Source organism: Capricornis sumatraensis, chromosome 2 (assembly GCF_032405125.1).
Source record: "Capricornis sumatraensis isolate serow.1 chromosome 2, serow.2, whole genome shotgun sequence".
In the NCBI taxonomy this organism is placed as follows: Eukaryota; Metazoa; Chordata; class Mammalia; order Artiodactyla; family Bovidae; genus Capricornis; species Capricornis sumatraensis.
The window spans coordinates 51,173,783-51,197,899 of NC_091070.1; the positions used below are offsets into that span (position 1 = coordinate 51,173,783).

Below are 24,117 nucleotides of genomic sequence, written 5' to 3' on the forward strand. Positions count from 1 at the left end.
CCAGAATTGAAAGAGACACGTGTACCCCAATGTTCATCGCAGCACTATTTATAATAGCCAGGACATGGAAACAACCTAGATGTCCATCAGCAGATGAATGGATAAGAAAGCTGTAGTACATATACACAATGGAGTATTACTTAGCCATTAAAAAGAATACATTTGAATCAGTTCTGATGAGATGGATGAAACTGGAGCCGATTATACAGAGTGAAGTAAGCCAGAAAGAAAAACACCAATACAGTATACTAACACATATATATGGAATTTAGAAAGATGGCAATGATGACCCTGTATGCAAGACAGCAAAAAAGACACAAATGTGTATAGCAGACTTTTGGACTCAGACGGAGAGGGAGAGGGTGGGATGATTTGGGAGAATGGCATTGAAACATGTATACTATCATGTAAGAATCGAATCACCAGTCTGTGTGCGATGCAGGATACAGCATGCTTGGGGCTGGTGCACGGGGATGACCCAGAGGGATGTTGTGGGGAGGGAGGTGGGAGGGGGGTTCATGTTTGGGATCGCATGTACACCTGCGGTGGATTCATGTCAATGTATGGCAAAATCAATACAGTATTGTAAAGTAAAAATAAAAATTTAAAAAAAAAAAAAAGATAAACCATTCTCCCTCACATCTTAGGAAGCAGCCATACTGAAACTTCTTCACCTCAGTATCTTCACACATGCTATTTCCTCTGTCTAATCACCCCCTTCTTTGGTCATCCTTCCAGGATCCATTTAAAGTCATTTTCTAAGACCAGTGGGCTTCCCTGCCTTCAGACAAGATGGTATTCCCCTATGCTCCCACAGCAATCTTTTAAAACATTCTTAACATTTACCACAGATGTAATTACTAATATAATACCTCTATTTCTCATGAGTCCATAAACTCCTGAACAGTAAGAACTTCTCTTCTTCAGCTTCTCTATTCCTGCTACTGCTACTGCTAAGTCATTTCAGTCATTTCTGACTCTGTGTGACCCCATAAACAGCAGCCCACCAGGCTCCCCCGTCCCTGGGATTCTCCAGGCAAGAACACTGGAGTGGGTTGCCATTTCCTTCTCCAATGCATGAAAGTGAAAAGTGAAAGGGAAGTCACTCAGTCGTGTCCGACTCTTTGCAACCCCATGGACCGCAGCCTACCAGGCTCCTCTGTCCATGGAATTTTCCAGGCAAGAGTACTGGAGTGGGGTGCATTGCCTTCTCTATTCCTAGCAGCTACTAAAAGTGCCCGAAAGAGAATTCCCTGGCAATCTAGTGGTGAGAACTGCACAATTCCACTGCCAGCGGCTCAGGTTCAACCTCTGGTTGGGGAACTAAGTTCCTGCAAGCCATGCGGCACAACCAAAACTAAAAGTAAACAGAAGTACCTGAAATACATTGGATGCTTAATAAATATATAAAACAATGAAAGGACTGACATAAAACATACAGTGGACTTGGTAAATTATGGCATATTAAAACTAGAGAAACATCTCTTGTAGCTTAAATAAAAATAAAGGAAATATAAATACATTTGTTCATTCAATCCAAGATTCAAAATTCCATTTAACAGAATTTGGAATTTAGGGTTTAAAAAAAGAAAAAGACAAGTAGACAAGTACTACTACTACATAACACAATTATTTGTCTACTATTTAAGATTCCTGATATGCTAGACTTTGTGTTTATATTTGATTTGTTGTTTCAGCATTATTCTCCCAGTACAGACTATTTCGGAACCCAACTAGTGCAAAGTGACTAGGACTTAAGAAAATTTCAGAGATGCACACAACAAATCAAGTTTATCCCTAGGAACAAGTATCAGAAATACATGTCCAACTAAAAAACCAGAAAAAAGGTTGAAGAGGTTAGAATACAACCAAGTGAGGAGTCTTGGTATCCAGAAGCTACTTCAAATAGGAAGTGTATATGTGATTATCAAAGATTTTTTAAATCTATTTAATGCTTTAATGTTTTAAAATATTATATTACTTATAAGATTTCACTGATGCTTAATAAAACAACCAAGCAGGCATATTATTACCAATAAACTAAACATATCCATTCAGCACAGTTATCTTAATATAAAGGATTTTCAGGTATAGTGAAAGGATAAACATTAGTCATACAAAATCCTTACTATACTTTTAAGAGACAACACAACAACTTACAGGGGGCTTAGTCACTTAAAGAACAGAAAAAAACAAAGCTGATTATGAATCTGAATTTAGTCTGAGTTGGGGAGCTTATTTCACAAAAAGACCATACTGCAAATCCAACATTTTAGTGTGAAATATAACTTACAATTGAGGATTGTAACTGAAGAATGAATGGGCTTTCCTACTAGGCATATACCTAATTTCTGACATTTATGTGTCTAGGTCACCAACTCTAGAAATTCTGACATTCAATATGCTATCAGATACAAGCCTGTTTTAGATCAACTTTCCAAAGAATTCAAAATAGTCAGAAAAACACTTTTACACTCTTCTTTCCATTCCTTTTTCAAAAAGAGAGAAAGCTAAGTTTAAGTTTTTTAAAAAATTCATCCTCCCTTTTACATAAATCCTCAGTTCAGTTCAGTTCAATCGCTCAGTTGTGTCCGACTCTTTGAGACCCCATGAATTGCAGCATGCCAGGCCTCCCTGTCCATCACCAACTCCCGGAGTTCACTCAAACTCATGTCCATCGAGTCAGTGATGCCATCCAGCCATCTCATCCTCTGTCGTCCCCTTCTCTTCCTGCCCCCAATCACTTCCAGCATCAGGGTCTTTTCCAATGGGTCAACTCTTCGCATGAGGTGCCAGAGTACTGGAGTTTCAGCTTTAGCATCATTCCTTCCAAAGAACACTCAGGATTGATCTCCTTTAGAATGGACTGGTTGCTACTTAGTGCTTAAAAATATGTAAAATAAAAATGCTTCATGTTAAAATCTTATCTAAGAAGCTAAGTTCACAGCAATCAGCAGCTCTCAATTTAACTTCTTCAACACAAAATTACATGACACAACTAAGCTCTTCCTATTCTTATTTTAGTAACTAACTCAAGTAGCCAGTGTAGCCTTCAGAGCTTTTAAAAAATATATTTGTTAGGCTTTTACTATCTGCATAAGCATAAAGAATAGGATATCTTTGAAAATCCACTGCTGAGACAGAGTGGTATAAAATGAAGTCTATGCCAAAAGGCACTGTACCTGACATAAAGTAGGTCCAAAGAAATACCATTTGCCCTGCAAAATTTTTGCTCTAACTTGCTCAGATTTTATTGGAAGAGATTAAGTGGAATAGACTTTAATAGATTAAATTTAAAACCTTTCAAAATTCTGCTTTTCCATATCCACAGCAATAACATTTTTACATAATTCAAATTTATCCTGTTTCTCATGAGCTGCTATCCATTTTTACTGTCTAGATTCTTATCTCCTCTTCTTAAGTGTGCTGGTTTGTCTACAGAGTTAAAAGGGTCCTGGGTTAGTATTACCCTACTCATGATATGTCAAAGATCAAGTCTAAGACGCTACCTGACTAACCCAACTCCAGTCATGGAGAATATCTATGCCTTTTACAAGTTAACTGGACCACATTGTTGACATTCTTATATATCAGAGGTTGTGAGAACCAAACTCTCAAACTGCAAAGAGAAGTTCAAATGAAGTATCAGGCCGTTTATTTTTAGCAGCTTGGAAACGTACAATTGAGGCTACAGGAATAATTATATTGGCAAAACCAGAAAAAACTATTGGTTTTAGAGTATATAAGTACTCTGAAATATTATACTACAATTAGACAAAATTTTGATATCTTCTATATTATATGCAAATTGTATCTTAGATAGAAACGAGTTTTGATTTATTGATTATGTACCTAAAAAATTAAAGAGCCAAAAAACTAACGTATTACAGACTCAGTTCAGTTCAGTTGCTCAGTCGTGTCCAGCTCTTTGCGAGCCCATGGACCAAAGCATACCAGGCCTCCCTGTCCATCACCAACTCCCAGAGTTTAACCAGACTCATCTCCTTTGAATTGGTGATGCCATCCAGCCATCTCATCCTCTGTTGTCCCCTTTTCCTCCTGCCTTCAATCTTTCCCAGCATCAGGGTCTTTTCAAATGAGTCCACTCTTCGCATCAGGTGGCCAAAGTATTGGAGTTTCAGCTTCAACATCACTCCTTCCAATGAACACTAAGGACTGATCTCCTTTAGGATGCACTGGTTGGACCTCCTTGCAGGCCAAGGGACTCTCAAGAGTCTTTTCCAACACCACAGTTTAAAAGCATCAATTCTTCAGCGTTCATCTTTCTTTATAGTCCAACTCTCACATCCACACATGATTACTGGAAAAACCAAAGCCTTGACTAGACGGACCTTTGTTGGCAAAGTAATGTCTCTGCTTTTGAGTATGCTGTCTAAGTTGGTCATAACTTTCCTTCCAAGGAGTAAGCCTCTTTTAATTTCATGGCTGCAATCACCATCTGCAGTGACTTTGGAGCCCCCGAAAATAAAGTCTGACACTGTTTCCATGGTTCCCCCATGCATATGCCATGAAGTGATGGGGCCGGATGCCATGATCTTAGTTTTCTGAATGTTGAGCTTTAAGCCAACTTTTTCACTCTCCTCTTTCACTTTCATCAAGAGGCTCCTTAGTTCTTCTTCACTTCCTGCCATAAGGGTGGTGTCATCTGCATATCTGAGGTGATTGATATTTCTCCCGGCAACCTTGATTCCAGCTTGTGCTTCTTCCAGCCCCGCGTTTCTCATGATGTACTGTGCATAGAAGTTAAATAAACAGGGTGAGAATATTCAGCCTTGACGTACTCCTTTTCCTGTTTGGAACCAGTCTGTTGTTCCATGTCCAGTTCTAACTCTTGCTTCCTGACCTGCATACAGGTTTCTCAAGAGGCAGGTCAGGTGGTCTGGTATTCCATCTCTTTCAGAATTTTCCACAGTTTATTATAATCCACCCAGTCAAAGGCTTTGGCATAGTCAATAAAGCAGAAATAGATGTTTTTCTGGAACTCTCTTGCTTTTTTGATGATCCAGTGGATGTTGGCAATTTGATCTCTGGTTCCTCTGCCCTTTCTAAACCCAGCTTGAACATCTGGAAGTTCATGGTTCACATATTGCTGAAGCCTGGCTTGGAGAACTTTGAGCATTACTTTACTAGCGTGTGAGATGAGTCCAATTATTACAGACTAGATAGTGTTTGAACTTTTTGTTGTTTTTTTTTAATTCAGTTACTTGGGTGTTACTAATATATTTTATAAAATTTTAAAGCAGAAGAGGACTTAAACATTATCTCATCTAAACATAAAGGTTTTACTAATCAGCAAACTAAGGCTCAAAAGAAATCACTAGATAACACATGTCAGGTGACAGGGGAACACTCATCAGTCTCCAAATTACCACAATCCTCCTTTCTCTATCTAGTACAAAAAATACACACACACACACACACACACACACACACTCACACACAAGAAAAACTGAAATTTCATGATGTACATTAGTCAAACTATTATGGTATACACCTTAAATTTATACAGTGTGTGTGTGTATGCTCAGTCACTTCAGTCATATCCAACTCCACAACCCTATGGACCATAGCCCACCAACCTCCTCTGTCCATGGGATTCTCCAGGCAAGAATCCTGGAGTGGATTGCTATGCCCTCCTCCAGGGGATCTTCTGACCTAGGGATCAAACCCACATCTCCTGCACTGCAAGCAAAATCTCACTTAGCCACCAGAGAAGCCCCCATGTCAATTAAACCTCAATAAAACTGCAAGGGGGAAGAAAGGGAAATGCTTTTTCATAGAATTGTCCAAAATGGCCTTTAGGCTTAAAGAACCTTGACATTTCTTCAGTGATATTTGTAAACCTGGGGTATGGTACACCCTTTCTTTTTTTCTTTTTTTGACATTCAACAAGTTTCTTTTTATTTTTTAATTAATTTGTTTTAATTGGAGGCTAATTACTTTACAATATTATAGTGGTTTCTGCCATACATTGACATGAATTAGCCATGGGTACACCCTTTCTTTTTGAGGAAACTTGGAAGACAGGATGAAAGAAGTGTGTTCGTGTGCCTAGGCATGAAAACAAACAGAACAAAGAATAACTTAAATACTGAAACATATGCACACATACTCACATACCCACACTCCAAAGAAGCTCTCTTATACCCCAAACTAACATTCTGCATATGGTGGGGTAGAAGAGACTTAGTAGAAAATCTGTAACTATACTTATCGAGGTCATTTTTACAAGTATATTTCAAGGAAAAAGAGAAATAAAACTATCAGATCATCACATTTTTAACTAAAGTATGTTAGAAAGTAGTGGCAATAACCGTGTTTAAGGCATAAGCTCTGAGACACTGTGACTATACAAGTATAATAATTGAGAGAAAAAAATAAAATTTCTCAATTCATATCTAGGGTAGAAAATACAGTTCATGTATATAATTAACTAGATTTCTGTTAAAAGTACCTAAGATAATCACTTATACACACAATGAGGTTCCTTGGATCTGGGCTCTTTCTGAGTGCCTCAGTCAGTTCTCTCTTCTGTGAACACCAACAGCATTCTATCTGTAAAGCACCATATCACTTCTCTTCTTACATAATGACTGACGTTCATCTTGCAGCTTCTATTAGGATAACTAAATAACAGCGTGTACTTGCACACTCCCTCTCAGTTACTCTAACACACATTCAAAAAAAACAGAAGGATCTAAGATTTGGTTTTGCCATATGTTCAATATGAAATATATCATGGAGCTAATAAAAATCTAGCAAGGTAATAGAACTGTGACATCCAAACCAAGGGCACCTAGAATCTCTACTTTTCCTTTTGGCAGGCACACCATATTTGCAATATAGCATTACATTTATTTTGAGATAGCCACTAAAAACAGGAAGGATTAATGACCGCTTACTATTTCATGATACCAATAAGAATGGGTAATTAAAATTCTGAGGTTAAGGGTCATAAAAATTTATGAATTGACATAATCAAAAATTTTATCTTGAAGCTCAGATCCTAAAATGAACATTTTTCTCCTTGAAATTAAAGTAGACATGTAACTTGAAAGTTCTTTTTTCTATGTTGATCATTGCTTTGTAACATGGAAATTAAGTAAACCATTGATTACCATTTGCAAAATACTTTAAGTATCACAGCATTTCTTATAATCTTATTTTTCCTTCCATTAAAATCTTTCTTGAGTATCTGTAATATAAGGGCAAATAGTGGACACACTAAATAGTAGCAGGTATCTTGCCTGTGAGGAAGAAAACAGTTACAGAAAAATAAACGCATGAAAAGGAAGAGATTATCGAAGGCCAATGGCACAGATAAGTAATTTAGAAGTTCAGAGTAAGGTGTAAATAAAGCTGCAAAGAAGCAGAACTTGAATTGTGCATTAAAAGATAATTAGAATTTATTTAAGATAAATAACAGAGGGAACAAACCTACACATAATATACTCAGCCATGAGAAGCTCATTCTGAATGAAACAAACACTTGATTTTGTGAAGTGGACAAAGTAAGTTTAGAATTGAGTTGAATTAATTTACAAAGACAGACGGGTCTTGGTGGAGAGGTTTGACAAATGTGGTCCGCTGGAGAAGGGAATAGCAAACCACTTCAGTATAATTGCCTTGAGAACCCCATGAACAGTATAAAAAGGCAAAAAGATAGGACACTGAAAGATGAACTCCGCAGGTTGGTAGATGCCCAATTTGTTACTGGAGATCAATGGAGAAATAACTCCAGAAAGAATGAAGAGACGGAGCCAAAGCAAAAACAACACCCAGTTGTGGATGTGACTGGTGATAGAAACAAGGTCTGATACTATAAAGAGTAATATTGCATAGGAACCTGGAATATTAGGTCCATGAATCATGGCATATTGGAAGCAGTCAACTAGGAATTGGGAAGAGTGAATGTCGCATTTTAGGAATTGGCGAACTCAAATGGACTGGAATGGGTGAATTTAACTCAGATGACCATCATATCTACTACTGTGGGCAAGAATCCCTTCAATGAAATGGAGTAGCCCTCATAGTCAACAAAAGAGTCCAAAATGCAGTACTTGGATGCAATCTCCTAAACAACAGAATGATCTCTGTTCGTTTTTAAGGCAAAGCATTCAATATAACAGTAATCCAAGTTATGCCCTAACCAGTAATGCTGAAGAAGCTGAAGTTGAACGGTTCTACGAAGACCTACAAGACCTTTCAGAACTAACACCCAAAAAAGATGTCCTTTTCATTACAGGGGACTGGAATGCAAAAGTAGGAAGTCAAGAAACACCTGGAGTAACAGGCAAATTTGGCCTTGAAGTACAGAATGAAGCAGGGCAAAGGCTATTAGTTTTGCCAAGAGAACACACTGGTCACAGCAAACACCCTCTTCCAACAACACAAGAGAAGACTCTACACATGGACATCACTAGATGGTCAAACCAAAATCAGATTGATTATATTCTTTGCAGCCAAAGATGGAGAAGCTCTATACAGTCAGCGAAAATAAGACCAGGAGACTACAGCTCAGATCATGAACTCCTAATTGCCAAATTCAGACTTAAACTGAAGAAAGTAGGAAAGCCACTAGACCATTCAGGTATGACCTAAATCAAATCCCTTATGATTATACAGTGAAAGTGAGAAATAGATTTAAGGGAATAGATCTAATAGACACAGTGCCTGATAAACTATAGACAGAGGTTTGTGACATTACACAGGAGACAGGATTAAGGCCACCCTCAAGAAAAAGAAATGCAAAAAGGCAAAATGGCTGTCTGGGGAGGCCTTACAAATAGCTGTGAACATAAGATAATCGAAAAGTGAAGGAGAAAAGGAAAGATATACCAAGATACACCCATCTGAATGTAGAGTTCCAAAGAATAGCAAGGAGAGATAAGAAAGCCTTCCTCAGTGATCAGTGCAAAGAAATAGAGGAAAACAATAAAATGGGAAAGACCAGAGATCTCTTCAAGAAAATTAGAGATACCAAGGGAATGTTTCATGCAAAGATAGGCTCAATAAAGGACAGAAATGATATGGACCAAACACAAGCAGAAGATATTAAGAGAAGGGGTGGCAAGAATATACAGAAAGGCTTTTCAAAAAAGATCTTAATGACCCAAATAATCATGGTGGTGTGATCCCTCACCTAGACACAGACATCCTGGAATGTGAAGTCAAGTGGTCCTTAGGAAGCATCACTACAAACAAAGCATGTGGAGATGATGGAATTTCAGTTGAGCTATTTCAAATCTTCAAAGATGATGCTGTGCAAGTGCTGCACTCAGTATGCCAGCAAATCTGGAAACCTCAGCAGTGGCCACAGGACTGGAAAAGGTCAGTTATCATTCCAATCCCGAAGAAAAGCAATGCCAAAGAATGCTTTAACTACCACACAATTGCACTCATCTCACACGATAGTAAAGTAACACTCAAAATTCTCCAAGCCAGGCTTCAGCAATACATAAACTGTGAACTTCCAGATGTTCAAGCTGGGTTTAGAAAAGGCAAAGGAACCAGAGATCAAATTGCCAACATCCACTGGATCATCAAAAAAGCAAGAGAGTTCCAGAAAAACATCTATTTCTGCTTTATTGACTATGCCAAAGCCTTTGACTGGGTGGATTATAATAAACTGTGGAAAATTCTGAAAGAGATGGAATACCAGACCACCTGACCTGCCTCTTGAGAAACCTGTATGCAGGTCAGGAAGCAAGAGTTAGAACTGGACATGGAACAACAGACTGGTTCCAAACAGGAAAAGGAGTACGTCAAGGCTGAATATTCTCACCCTGTTTATTTAACTTCTATGCACAGTACATCATGAGAAACGCGGGGCTGGAAGAAGCACAAGCTGGAATCAAGGTTGCCGGGAGAAATATCAATCACCTCAGATATGCAGATGACACCACCCTTATGGCAGAAAGTGAAGAAGAACTAAGGAGCCTCTTGATGAAAGTGAAAGAGGAGAGTGAAAAAGTTGGCTTAAAGCTCAACATTCAGAAAACTAAGATCATGGCGTCTAGTCCCATCACTTCATGGCAGATGTATGGGGAAACCATGGAAAGAGTGAAAGACTTTATTTTCGGGGGCTCCAAAATCACTGCAGATGGTGATTGCAGCCATGAAATTAAAAGAGGCTTACTCCTTGGAAGGAAAGTTATGACCAACTTAGACAGCATACTCAAAAGCAGAGACATTACTTTGCCAACAAAGGTCCGTCTAGTCAAGGCTTTGGTTTTTCCAGTAATCATGTGTGGATGTGAGAGTTGGACTATAAAGAAAGATGAACGCTGAAGAATTGATGCTTTTAAACTGTGGTGTTGGAAAAGACTCTTGAGAGTCCCTTGGCCTGCAAGGAGGTCCAACCAGTGCATCCTAAAGGAGATCAGTCCTTAGTGTTCATTGGAAGGAGTGATGTTGAAGCTGAAACTCCAATACTTTGGCCACCTGATGCGAAGAGTGGACTCATTTGAAAAGACCCTGATGCTGGGAAAGATTGAAGGCAGGAGGAAAAGGGGACAACAGAGGATGAGATGGCTGGATGGCATCACCAACTCAATGGAGATGAGTCTGGTTAAACTCTGGGAGTTGGTGATAGACAGGGAGGCCTGGTGTGCTCTGGTCCATGGGGTCGCGAAGAGTCGGACACATCTGAGTGACTAAACTGAACCGAACTGAACAAAGAATCTTGATAACCAAGGTAAGAAATCTGGCTAACAATCATTAATTAAAGACTCTAGAGCAGTGAGTTGACATGAAAAAGGAAGCATTTAAGGAAAAGTCATCTTGTAGCAGTACTTAGAATAATGTTAAGGATAAATGAAATGGAAGCTGGGAAACCTATTAGGAGTTGAATAATAAATCAGGGTCACACCTGTAGAAAAAGTACAAAAGGAATAGGTTTATTCATTACAGCACGCAAAGCAGAAAGTCTGCTAAAGAATACTTAAAGATTTTGTATTTAGATACAAAAAGTACTTAGGTACTCCTTTCAAGGCTGTATATTGTCACTCCTTTCAAGGCTTATTTAACTTTATGCAGAGTACATCATGAGAAACACTGGACTGGAAGAAGCACAAGCTGGAATCAAGATTGCCGGGAGAAATATCAATCACCTCAGATATGCAGATGACACCACCCTTATGGCAGAAAGCGAAATAGAACTAAGGAGCCTCTTCATGAAAGTGAAAGAGGAGAGTGAAAAAGTTGGCTTAAAGGTCAACATTCAGAAAATGAAGATCATGGCATCCGGTCCCATCACTTCATGGCAAATAGACGGGGAAACAGTGCAAACAGTGGCTGACTTTATTTTTGGGGGCTCCAAAATCACTGCAGATGGTGACTGCAGCCATGAAATTAAAAGACGCTTACTGTTTGGAAGGAAAGTTATGATCAACATAGACAGCATATTGAAAAGCAGAGACATTACTTTGCCAACAAAGGTCCGTCTAGTCAAGGCTTGGTTTTTCCAGTAGTCACGTATGGATGTAAGAGTTGGACTATAAAGAAAGCTGAAGTGCAGAAGAATTGATGCTTTTGAACTGTGGTGTTGGAGAAGACTCAAGAGTCCCTTGGACTGCAAGGAGATCCAACCAGTCCATTCTGAAGGAAATCAGTCCTGGGTGTTCACTGGAAGGACTGATGTTGAAACTGATACTCCAATATTTTGGCCACCTGATGCGAAGAATGGATTCATTTAAAAGACCCTGATGCTGGGAGGGATTGGGGGCAGGAGGAGAAGGGGACAATAGAGGATGAGATGGTTAGATGGCATCACCGACTCGATGGACATGAGTCTGGGTAGACTCCGGGAGTTGGTGATGGACAGGGAGGCCTGGCGTGCTTCGGTTCATGGGGTCTCAAAGAGTCGGACACAAAAGAGCAATTGAACTGAACTGAACAGATAAAGAAAAAAATACAGGTTTTTGAGTCAGCCACGTCTGGGTCAAATCTGTGCTATTAACTTTTTCTTTGGCCGCACTGTACAGCACACAGGATTGTAGTTGCTGGACCAGGGGAAGTCCCTGTGTTACATAACTTTAAAGAAGCTATTTTCTCTGAGTCTTAAGTTTCCTTGGAAATAAAACAATGTACCTTGTTTGGATTTTGAGAGAGTAAATGAGAAAATACATATAAGGCATCTATGTGCTTGTACATGGAACACAACAGCACTAAATAGTTGTGATTTTTACCTCTCTCTCTCAGCTCCCTGCTCTTTATTCCCTAACACTACTGAGAATTAAGCAATACAGAAGGTCATCTGTGTACAAGTTGTCATTTTAGAACTGATAAAATTGAGTTAATGAGAAATTAAATGACATTCAATGGCCTACAACCAGCTACCTTCACTGTTGGCACCAGAGAACAGATATATAGGCCATAAAACACATAAAAAATAGTTGGAAATCACAAACACACTCTTCTTTAAAGACATATCCTCTAATAATACAACTGAGGATCTGAGTCATGAACTTAAAAACATTTAAATGTGACTGTTTCCTTAACAATATAAAAAGGCCAATCTGTTTTAAAAGGACATAATCAGCAATAAATTTACTTACCTTCCATGAGCATGAAAATCTAGGCGTAAAAACTGGTCCTCATGCGAGACTGCTCTTTTGGCACGCTGGTGTTTTTGGTGTAATGAATCCACATCATATGATAATCCTTCATAATGTCTAATGTATTTATTTAAAGGATTTCCATACTGACCTACAAAAAATAAAGTTTGAATTAATATCTTCTTATGGTTTATTCTAGTTCTAAAATGATTCCACAATTATTTTGTATCAAACAACTATTTTACCAATCTTAATACTTTATTTTCATAAACATTTTAAATTTTTTTTGTTTGTTTGTTTGTGGTCACATCATACAGCATATGGGATCTTAGTTTCCTGACTAGGGATCAACCCCGTGCTTCCTGCAAGTGGAAGCAGAGTCTTAACCACTAGCCATAGGTTTATCTAGGATGTCCTTAATCAAGCTGAGGAAGTTTTATACTTTGCTGATAAAAACTACCAGGAAGAGGTGTTGATTTTTGTCTACATCTATTAAGATGATTATAATAGATGATCAATAAAGACCTACTCTATAGCACTAGGAACTATCCCTATATGGGAAAAGAATTTGAAATATATACACATATACTTATGAATAAATGAATCACTTTGACATACACCTGAAACTAACACAACACTGTAAATCAACTATATGGCAATAAAAATAAGTAAATTTTTAAAATTATTTAATTTTAAAAGTAACTTAAAATACTTATTTTTAAAATTACTTATAAAAATAAGTAACTTTTTTAAAAGAGGATTCTATGTTTTCTTTCTTTTTAGTTTATTAATATGTGAAATCAAACTGACTTAGTCTCATGGGCCGAAGAACTAAACAGACATTTCTCCAAAGACGACGTACAGATGGCCAACAGACAGATGGAAAGATGTTCAACATCGCTAATTACTGGGGCTTCCCTGATGGCTCAGCAGGTAAAGAATCCGCCTGCCAATGCAGGGACACAACTTTGACCCCCAGTCTGGGAAGACTCCACATGCTGCAGAGCAACTAAGCCTGTGTAACACAACTACTGAGCCCATGTTCTAGGGACCCCAAGCCTCAGCTACTGAGCCCGCACGCCCTAGAGCCTGTGCTCTGTAAGAGACACATCACAGCAATGAGAAGCCCTGGTATCACAGCAGTGGGTAGCCCCCCACCCTTTCCCTCCACTAGAGAAAACCCACAAGAGGCAAGGGATATGATGTCAAACCGAAAACAAATACTATATTTTAAAAACTTTAAGGTCTACAAATAACAAATGCTAAAGAAGAGGGAACTCCCCTACACTGTCGCTAGGAATGTTAGTTGATGCAGCAGATATGGAGAATAGTATGGAGAGTCCTCAAGAAACTGAAACTAGAATTTCCATATGATCCAGCAATCTTACTCCTGGACATATATTTGTACAAAACTGTAATTCAGGAATATACATGTACACCTATATTCACAGCAGCACTATTCACCACAGTGAATATGGACATGGACAACTTAAATGTCCCTCAACAGATAAATGAATAAAGCTGTGGTATATATATATACAATGGAATCTGACTTAGCTATAAAAGAGAGCAAAGTAATGCCATTTGGAGCAACATGGATAGAACCTAGAGAATATCATAGTAGGTGAAATTAAGTCAGAAAAAGAAAGACAAATACCATATGATACCGCTTATATGTGGACAGACTCACAGACACAGAGAACAGACTTGAGACTGCAAGGGTGGGGAGGGGAAGGGAAGGATTAAGTGGGCGCTTGAGGGGAGCAGAGGCCAACCATTATATACTAAGAGATAACAAGGTCCTGCTGTATAGTATAAGGAACTCTATTCAATATCCTATGATAAACATAATGGGAAAGAATTTTTTAAAAAGACTGCATATATGAAAGTAAAGTGAAAGTGAAGTCGCTCAGTCGTGTCCGACTCTTTGCGACCCCATGGACTGTAGCCCACCAGGCTCCTCCATCCATGGGATTCTCCAGGCAAGAATACTGGAGTGGGTTGCTATTTCCCTCTCCAGGGGATCTTCCTGACCCAGGGATCGAACCCAGGTCTCCCGCATTGCAGGCAGACACTTTAACCTCTGAGCCACCAGGGAAGCCCATATATATAATTGAATCACTATGCTGTACAGCTGAAATTAACGAAACATTGTAAATCAGCTATACTTCATTTTTTTAAAAAACTGTTGATTTTCTAATGTTAAATCACCCTTGTATTACCAAAATAAATCCAACTTGATTATAGCATATTGTGTTTCATAATACTGTTAGATTTGATAAATTTTGTTTAGAATTTTTATTATGTATGCTCACGAGAGACCCTAGTTTGTAGTTTTCTTGGGACTGTCTTTGTCGAGTATTGGTATCAATATAAAAAAACATTTTGAAAGTATTACCTCTTCTTCAATTTTCTGGACAAATTTATGTGGAACTGGTATTATTTCCTCCTTATATGTTTGATAGAATTCATCAGTGAAGCCATTTTAGCCTGGAGTTTTCTTTGTGAAAGGTTATTAATGATATCAACTTGATGCACAAACGGCTATGCTGGTCATTTATTCCTTGAGTGACCTTTGGTAAGAATTTGTCCATTTCACCTAAGTTTTTGAAGTTATGGAAATAAAGCTGTTCATAATATTCCCTTATTATGTTTTTTAATATCTTCTGAATCTATAGTCATGTTACCTCCTTCATTCCAGATATCAGTAATCTATACCTTCTCTCTTTGGGTCCTAATCAAGAAAGCTAGAGAACTATTGATTTGACTGATCTTCTCAAGAACCAGCTTTTATTTCCTTTTGTTTTCCTTCATTATTTTTCTGCTTCCTATTTTTTAATTTTCAATTTGATCTCTATTTCTTTCCTTTCACTTACTTTGAGTGCAATAGCTCTATTTTTTTTAGTGAAGACCATTGATTTAAGTTTTCACTCCAATCCCAGAGAAAGGCAATGTCAAAGAATGTTCAAACTACTTCACAGTTACACTCATCTTCACACGCTAGCAAAGCAATGCTCAAAATTCTTGAAGCTAGGCTTCAACAGTATGTGAACCAAGAACTTCCAGGTGTTCAAACTGGATTTCAAAAAGGCAGAGGAACCAGAGATCAAACTGCTAACATCTGCTGGATCATTGAAAACACAAAAGAATTTCAGAAAAACATCTACTTCTGCTTCATTGACTATGCTAAAGCCTTGACTGTGTGGAGCACAACACTGTGGAAAATTCTTCAAGGGATGGGAATACCACACCACCTGATCTGCCTCCTGTGAAACCTGTATGCAGGTCAAGAAGTAACAACAGTTACAACTGGACATGGAACAACAGACTGGTTCCAAATTGGGGAAGGAGTACGTCAAAACCCTATACTTTCACCCTGCTTATTTAACTTACATGCAGAGTACATCATGTGAAATGCCAGGCTGGATGAAGCACAAGCTGGAATCAAGATTGCAGAGAGAAACATCAATAACTTCAGATATGCAGATGACACCATCCTTATGGCAGAAAGCAAAGAGGAACTAATGATGAAAAGTGAAAGAGAGTGAAAAGGCTGGCTTAAAACTCAACATTCAAAAAATGAAGATCATGGCATCTGGTCCTATCACTTCATGGCAAATAGATGGGAAAACAATGGAAATAGTGAGAGACTTTATTTTCTTGGGCTCCAAAATCACTGCAGATGATGACTGCAGCCATGAAATTAAAAGACGCTTGCTCCTTGAAAGAAAAGTTATGACAAACCTAGGCAGCATATTAAAAAGTGGAGGGAGACATTACTATGCCAACAAAGGTCTGTCTAGTCAAGCTATGGTTTTTCCAGTAGTCATGTATGGATGTGAGTTGGACCATAAAGAAGGCTGAATGCCAAAGAACTGATGCTTTTGAACTGTAGTGTTAGAGAAGACTCTTGAGAGTCCACTGGACTGCAAAGAGGTCAAACCAGTCCATCTTAAAGGAAATCAGTCCTGAATATTCATTCATTGGAAGGACTGATTCTCAAGCTGAAGCTCCAATTCTTTGGCCATCTGATGGGAAGAGTTGACTCATGAGAAAAGACCCTGATGCTGGGAAAGACTGAAGGCAGGAGGAGAAGGGGACGACAGAGGACAAGATGGTTGGATGGCATCACCGACTCAATGGACTTGAGTTTGAACAAGCTCCAGGAGATAGTGAATTACAAAGAGGCCTGGCATGCTACAGTCCATGGGGTCTCAAAGAGTCGGACATGACTGAGCAACTGAACAATAATGATATAAGACTTCTGTATTCAGTTATTTACCCAGGTGCTATAAGCGTCCCTTTAACACTCTTTAGCAGCATCCCACAGATTCTGTTATGCTGTGTTACCATTTTCATTCTCTTCAATATACTTTCTTATTTCCTTTTTAATTTCTTCTACAATTCATGTTATTTAGAAGCCTGTTATTTAGATTATGTTAATAAATATGAGGAATTTTTCAGTTAACTTTCTGTTACTGACCTCTAATTTAATTCTACTATACCCAGAGAACATACTTTGTATGACAATCCTTTTAAATACAGATTTATTTTATGACCAAGAATGTGGCCTATCCTTGTAAATGTTTCATGCACAGCTGAAAAAAATGTGTATTTTACTGTTAATGGATGATTCCAGAAATGTCAACCTCTGCACATAATGAGTACAGTGTTAGATAAACAACCACCAGGCCAATTGGTTTACAGTGTTGTTTAATCTTCTACATCCTTCATGATTTTCTACTTAACTGTTCTATTACTAACAGAAAGGCACTGAAATCTGTCTAAGATTATGGCCTTTTCTATTTCTCCTGGCAGTTCTTTGCTTAATTGATTTTTGAAGTTCTATTATTATGTACATAGGACTTTCCTAGTGCCTCAGACAGTAAAACATCTGTCTACGATGCGGGAGACCTGGGTTCAATCCCTGGGTCGGGAAGATTCCCTGGAGAAGGAAATGGCAACCCACTCCAGTACTCTTGTCTGGAAAATCCCAAGGATGGAGGAGCCGAAGAGTCAGACTCGACTGAGCGGCTTCACTTTCACTTTGTTATGTGCATAAATGTTAATGATTTTGTGCCTTCTGGATTAATTCACTCCTTTATCATTTTCAGATGATCTTCTTTATTCTTTGTAATAGTCTACGTTCTAAAATCCACTTTGTCTGGTATTAACATAGCCACTCCCAGTTTTTTTGTTATTTGACTAGCATGGTCTTTTTCTCTTCCATTCTTTTCCTTTTAGCCTATTTGTGCCTACGTATTTAATGCAAGTTCACTGTAGGCAGTGTAGAGTTGGGTCTCGCTTTTTTGTCCAATCTTTTAATTAGGGTGTTTAGATCATTTACATTTAAAGTAGTTACTAATGTGGTTGAGTTTAAGTCTATCATATTCCTATTTATGTTTGTCCCATCTGTTCTTTGCTTCCTTCTCCTTTCTCAGGATTAATTATTTTTTTATGATTCTCTCTTTTTTTATTTCTTCACTAGCTTATTACCAAAACTCTCTGGTTATTTTAGTGGTTGCTTTAGGGCCTATAAGTAAACATCTTTAACTCAGTCTACCTTCAAATGATACTATAGCACTTCAGGTATAAAAACCTGACATTACTATATTTTCATTCCTCTCCTACTGTCATCCCATACTTTACTTATATCTGATGAAGTCCACAATACACTGCTAATTTTTTGGTTTAAAGAGACAATTATCTTTTGAAGAGATTTAAATAACAAGAAAAAAATCTCTACTTCTCATTTCCAGGGTTCTTTATTCCTTGGTGTGAATCCATATTTCATCTGGTATCATTTTTCTCCTACCTGGAAAACTTCCTCTAACATTTCTTCTGCTGGTGAAGAGTTTTTCCAGGTACTGGATGTCTCAAAGTCTTTATTTTGTCTTTATTTTTGAAAGATATTTTTACTAGGCATAGAAATTCAGGCTGACAGGTTTGGTTTTTTTGTGTGTATTTTTCGAATGTTGCTCCACTATCTCTTCACTTGTATTCCTTCTGACAAAAAATCTGTCATCCTTACCATTGCTCCTCTGAAGGTAATGTTTTTTCCCTCCCTAGTGCTTTTAAGATGTTCCTCTTTAACACTGGTTTTGAACAATTTAATTATGATGTGCTCTGGTTTCTTCATACTTACTAAGCTTTAGTTTCAGTAAACTTCTTGGATCTGCGGGTTTATAATTTTTCAACTACTATTTCTTCAGAATTTTTTTCACTCTCCCCACCCCCACCTACCCAAGGAATCCAATTATTAGTATATTAAGGTCACCAAATTCTTCCCAGAGCCCACTGATGGATCTTCTCATACTTATAAAAAATTCTTCTCTGTTTCATTTTGAACAGCTTCTAGTGCTGTCTTTCAGTTCAGTAATATTTTCTATAATGTCTAATCTGTTGTTAATGCCATCCGGTATGGATGTGAGAGTTGGACTGTGAAGAAAGCTGAGCGCTGAAGAATTGATACTTTGAACTGTGGTGTTGGAGAAGACTCTTGAGGAGTCCCTTGGACTGCAAGGAGATCCAACCAGTCCATTCTGAAGGAGATCAGCCCTGGGATTTCTTTGGAAGGAATGATGTTAAAGCTGAAGCTCCAGGACTTTGGCCACCTCATGCAAAGAGTTGACTCTTTGGAAAAGACTTTGATGCTGGGAGGGATTGGGGGCAGGAGGAGAAGGGGACGACAGAGGATGAGACGGCTGGATGGCATCACAGACTCGATGGACGTGAGTCTGAGTGAACTCTGGGAGTTGGTGATGGACAGGGAGGCCTGGTGTGCTGCGATTCATGGGGTCGCAAAGAGTCAGACACGACTGAGGGACTGAACTGAACTGAACTGAACTGATGCTTTCCATCTAAAACATTGTTAGTTTTCATCTGTACAAGTTAGATTTGCATCTGTTTTATATCTTTTATGTCTCTACTTAACTTTTTAAACATATGATATACAGTTATAACAAGTCTCTTTAACGTTCTTGTCTGCTAATTTTAATGCCCATGACAGTTATGGGTTGGTTCCAATTGATTGCTTATTCTTTTCGTTAGAGAATGTGTTTCCCTGCTTCATTGCATGTCTCATAATCTTGCACTGAATGGACGGTGGATGCTGTGAATTTCACCTTGCAGTGGCTGGAACATTTTTTGTATTCTTATAAATATTCTTAGGCTTTGTTAATAGGACAAATTAAAAGGTATTTGGAAACAGTTTGATCCTTTTGGGTCTTCCCTTTATGATTCGTTACATGAGTCTGCAGCAGTGTTCAGTGCAGGGCTATCTCCCCCTACTACTGGGGCAAGACATATTTGAGTACTCTATCCAATGCTCCACAAATCATGTGTTTCTCCAGTTTGGCCGGTATGAACAAGCACTGTTTCCGGCACTATGTGAACATGGGGCAAGGTGTCTTTCCCTGGCCTCAGGTAGTTTCCCCACATATGCACACTGATCAAAAATACTCTACCAAATACTCTAGGGGAACCCTCTGCAGATCTCAAGGATTCTCTCCCCATGCAGCACCCTTCATTGTGATATTCTGTCTGCGAACAAGCTGCTTTGGTCCAATTCCATCTCCACAACTCTGAGTTTGCTGGTCTCCACCTAGGTACCCTCTTATAGATGGAAATTCATTCCAAGCAGAAAGCTGGAACAATCAAAGGTGTCACTTCATTTGTTTCCCCTCTCTTGGGGATCACGTCATTCACCACCTGGAGACCAGTGTCTTAAAAACCATTGTTTCTCTTCTAATGGACTGCATAAAGCCTAAATGTTTCCTCACTAAGTTTTCTGCTTACACAATCAGCTGCCAGTCACTACATGGTTAAAGATACAAGCTCTTAAATCATCTGGGTTTAAGTTCTGGAGACGGCTTAACAAGGTAAGTATACTTAATACTACTGAACTGTACACTAGAAATGCTTAAGATCATAAATTTTATGGTACATAATATTTTGTTAGGATAAAAAAATTACCTGGGTTTGAATCCCATTACTTTCCTTTATTAGCTTGTTTTCCTGGTCAAATGGAAAACTCAGCTTCATTTTCCCATCCTCAAAATAGAGAGAAGTAGAATACCTTGCTTTTAAGGCTGTTACAATGATTAAATGATTTAAGCCATGTGTGGCAATTAGCAAAGTGCCTACCATACAATAAAGGCTCAATAAATTATTCACAGTTATCACCATCTCTTCCCTCTCCTCCCCTTCCATTTCCTCCTCCTTTCACACATTTCTTTGAGACCTATTTACACAAATTGAGGCCACAGATTCAGGAATAAAGACAGAACTAGATTTGGATTCTGACATTTCCTCACCATGACTACATGATCGGGGGAACTATTTAACTTTTTTAAACCTCAGGGAGTTTTTGTTTTGTTTTAATCTGTAGAATAAAGGCAACCGTGAATACCTTAAATGCAAGTAAACTGCTTAGCAGAAACAGTAGCATGAAAAGACCACTCAGTTTAAACTACTGAGTCACTTCACCATACTTTAGAATGCACTGTTCTCGAGAGGTGGCAAAAATGTAGTCCAAAACTAGAATTCAAAGCTACCTTACAACTAGCAAAGAAAATATAATGAAGCCAAGGTATAAGAGAAAATAAGCCTCCTAGTATGGAACTTTTAAAAATCAGGACTAAATAACAGAATCATACGTTCTATCAATATATGTTCCATATTCCTAAAAAATATCTTTACATTTTATACATGGATTTTTAAAAACAAGCCACACAAGAGAAAACATCAAGAAAAAAATCAAGAATGGGGAAGTTTTATTAAGACAACTTTAGGGTAGTTTCTTCCATTTTAAAAATCAAAGTAGAGGAACATTCCTGGTGGTACAGTAAGAATCTGCCTGCCAATGCAGGGGACAGAGGTTCAATCTCTGGTCCAGGATGATTCCACATGCCACCGAGTAACTAAGCCCATATGCGACAATTACAAGAGAAGCCACTGCAATGAGAAGCCTGTGTACCACAACTAAGAGTAGCACCTGCTCACCACCACTAGAGAAAAGCCCACGTACAGCAACAAAGACCCAGTGCAACCAAAAATAAATTATATTTTTCAAAAAATCAAAGTAGGATCACTAGTTATATTTCTTTAAGTGGACTGAGTAGTCACAGTACAATCTTAGCTTTGCAAAGTTACTTCTCCCACTCCTTTCTCAGCACCAAAAAGTTGACTTTTTAAATTACAGTGCAGATAAAAGTATTTTGCTACTTTTAATAACTTAAAACAGTAACTGTGGCTGTTCTAGGGAAGCACATGTCATAAAGGCTCAATTATTTGCATGGGTAGAACACTTCAGGGAGACATTAAAGGAAGTCATCTTTTCTCTATTCCACACACACAGGAATTTTATAAAGCAACATAATGTTTACTTGCACTTGAAAAGGACCTGAGTAATGATTTTCAGAATCTTTATAACTGAGATAAAACATGATTTCACAGCATTTAATTGGTAAAGTTAAAAATTCTACCTACCCAGGTACCTACAGTTAACAAGTCCACTTCATTATCAGACTTATGTTCCTTTGTTAACTATGCCTAACTATCAGTATTTATGATATGATCATGGTAATACTTTAAAAGTTATTGAACACCATGTATTAAATGAGGGAATTCCCTGGCAATCCAGGGGTTAGGACTCCGACACGTTCACTGCCAGGGCCTGGGTTCAATCTCTGGGAAACTAAGATCCCACATAAATAGTGGTATTTAGGCATAGTTAACAAAGGAACGTATTAAATGAAACTGTATTATCTTATTTCTCCTTCTGATACTTAATGAAATAGTGGGGAAACCATGGGGGAAAACATATATATATAAAAAGCAGCCCTCCCACACTAAGAAAAAATCCTCAAGAACTAAAACCAAATAAGAAAAGGATATAATCAAGTGTGTGTTAGTGCTGACTGATACAGCCTCAATTCTCTTCCCAGCTCTGTTCAATGACATGTTGGTGGCTCGTACTTATACTACTGAAATTAGAAATGCTGCAAATCAGAGGATTTATTGTTTTTTTTTCCTATTATCAAGAGAGTCAATGAACTAATACAACACAGGGTATATAACCTAATGGTATAATCTTTCAAACAAGCAGCCAAGGAAATAAACAGAATACTCTAACGAGAAAGTGGAAAAGCACAGCACACCGAACTCCTAACGCTGACCCTAGCAGCAAAATTCACTTTTAAAAAAAATTCTCTCTTCTGTTTTACCTACTTTTCTGCAAATCAGAACTGTATGTACTTGGGTAGCATTTTTAACTTTCCCAATTAAACGCTGTAAAATTATGTTTTATCTCAATTATTAAGGTACTGAAAAATTTCAAGAGAACAGAACCCTGGAATTCTCAGACAGATTGTATATGATCATGATTCCTGATTTGCAGAAAAGTAGGTAAAACAGAAGATAATGAGCCGCTCAAACTATGACTCAAAGGAATAAAATACACTGGTCTCAGAGACAAAGAAAAAAGAACTTACCCATGTTATATCATAGAAAAAAACAACAGAACAAAGAAGAGCCTCACAACCACAAACATGGCAAAACGTAGCAGAGTGAAAACAATGAAAAAAAAAAAAACCAACAACAACAAAAACAGAAAAAGCAAAAGAGAAAAAACCAATTGAGAAGGAAACAAAACATCTGGAAACTATCTGGAACAAACCAGAATCAACCAGACTTACAAGATATTAAGGAATCCTTGTTAATTTTCTTCAATACAAAAACACTGTGGTTATATAGTAGGAAAATAATCTGAATTTGGGGAGATGTATTTTGAAGTACTTAGGAGTAATATGACATGCATAATTTTCACTGAAGTGATTCCCAATGAGACAAAAAAGAAAAAAGACATAAATTGCTATCAGTTTCCACTTCTGAGTATAATGAAGTAAGAAGAACTAAATCTAACCTACCACCATAAACATTCAGAAAACCTGATGAAATACATGGGAGGATAAACAAATGAGGTAAGATCTACAACTGGCCCAACTTAACTACCTAGATGCAGTTTACGGTCAATATGCAGAGTACAGGAACCAAATAGAACCTGCTGACAGAGAGGCCAGGCATTTAGAATTTGTGGGCCAGAATGCCAGAGGAAGCTAACAGAAAGGGAGCTCAGAGATCTAAAGAAGGGTTCCCCTTACCTGTCTGGCAAATTTGTATCTGATCATCATCATTTGTATCTGAGAATCAACTATCCCAGACCAGAAAAATAAACCACAAAAAAAACCAAGCAGAACAAACTTTAAAGTGTATATAGTTAGGGCTGGGAAGTGTTCATATTCCCACCATCCAGAGAACAAAGACCTGTAATATACGGAGCACTGGGTAGAGCCCTCAGGAAAACCATCTTATTCACAGGGCAAAATTAGCCATAGACTAAAGGCTGTTTGGGATCCACCCTAACAAATCTTTAAGGACTTCCTCCAAAGAACTCAACTGATTTCAAGTAGTTTAACTGTACAACAAAATTTGACCATGTTTAAAGGCAAGATAAAATCAAACACAAAAAAAGTAAAAA

The 24,117-nt window shown here is 38.0% G+C and overlaps 1 protein-coding gene across 1 annotated transcript in view; it reads right to left on the reverse strand.

Moving 5' to 3' along the window:
- ADAM10 (ADAM metallopeptidase domain 10) overlaps positions 1-24,117 on the reverse strand; it is a 144,957-nt gene that overhangs the window by 88,461 nt on the left and 32,379 nt on the right. The window contains exon 4 of the mRNA XM_068992556.1: positions 12,579-12,729. Within this exon, the coding sequence (XP_068848657.1) occupies positions 12,579-12,729 (151 nt within the window). The remainder of the gene's footprint in view (positions 1-12,578; positions 12,730-24,117) is intronic.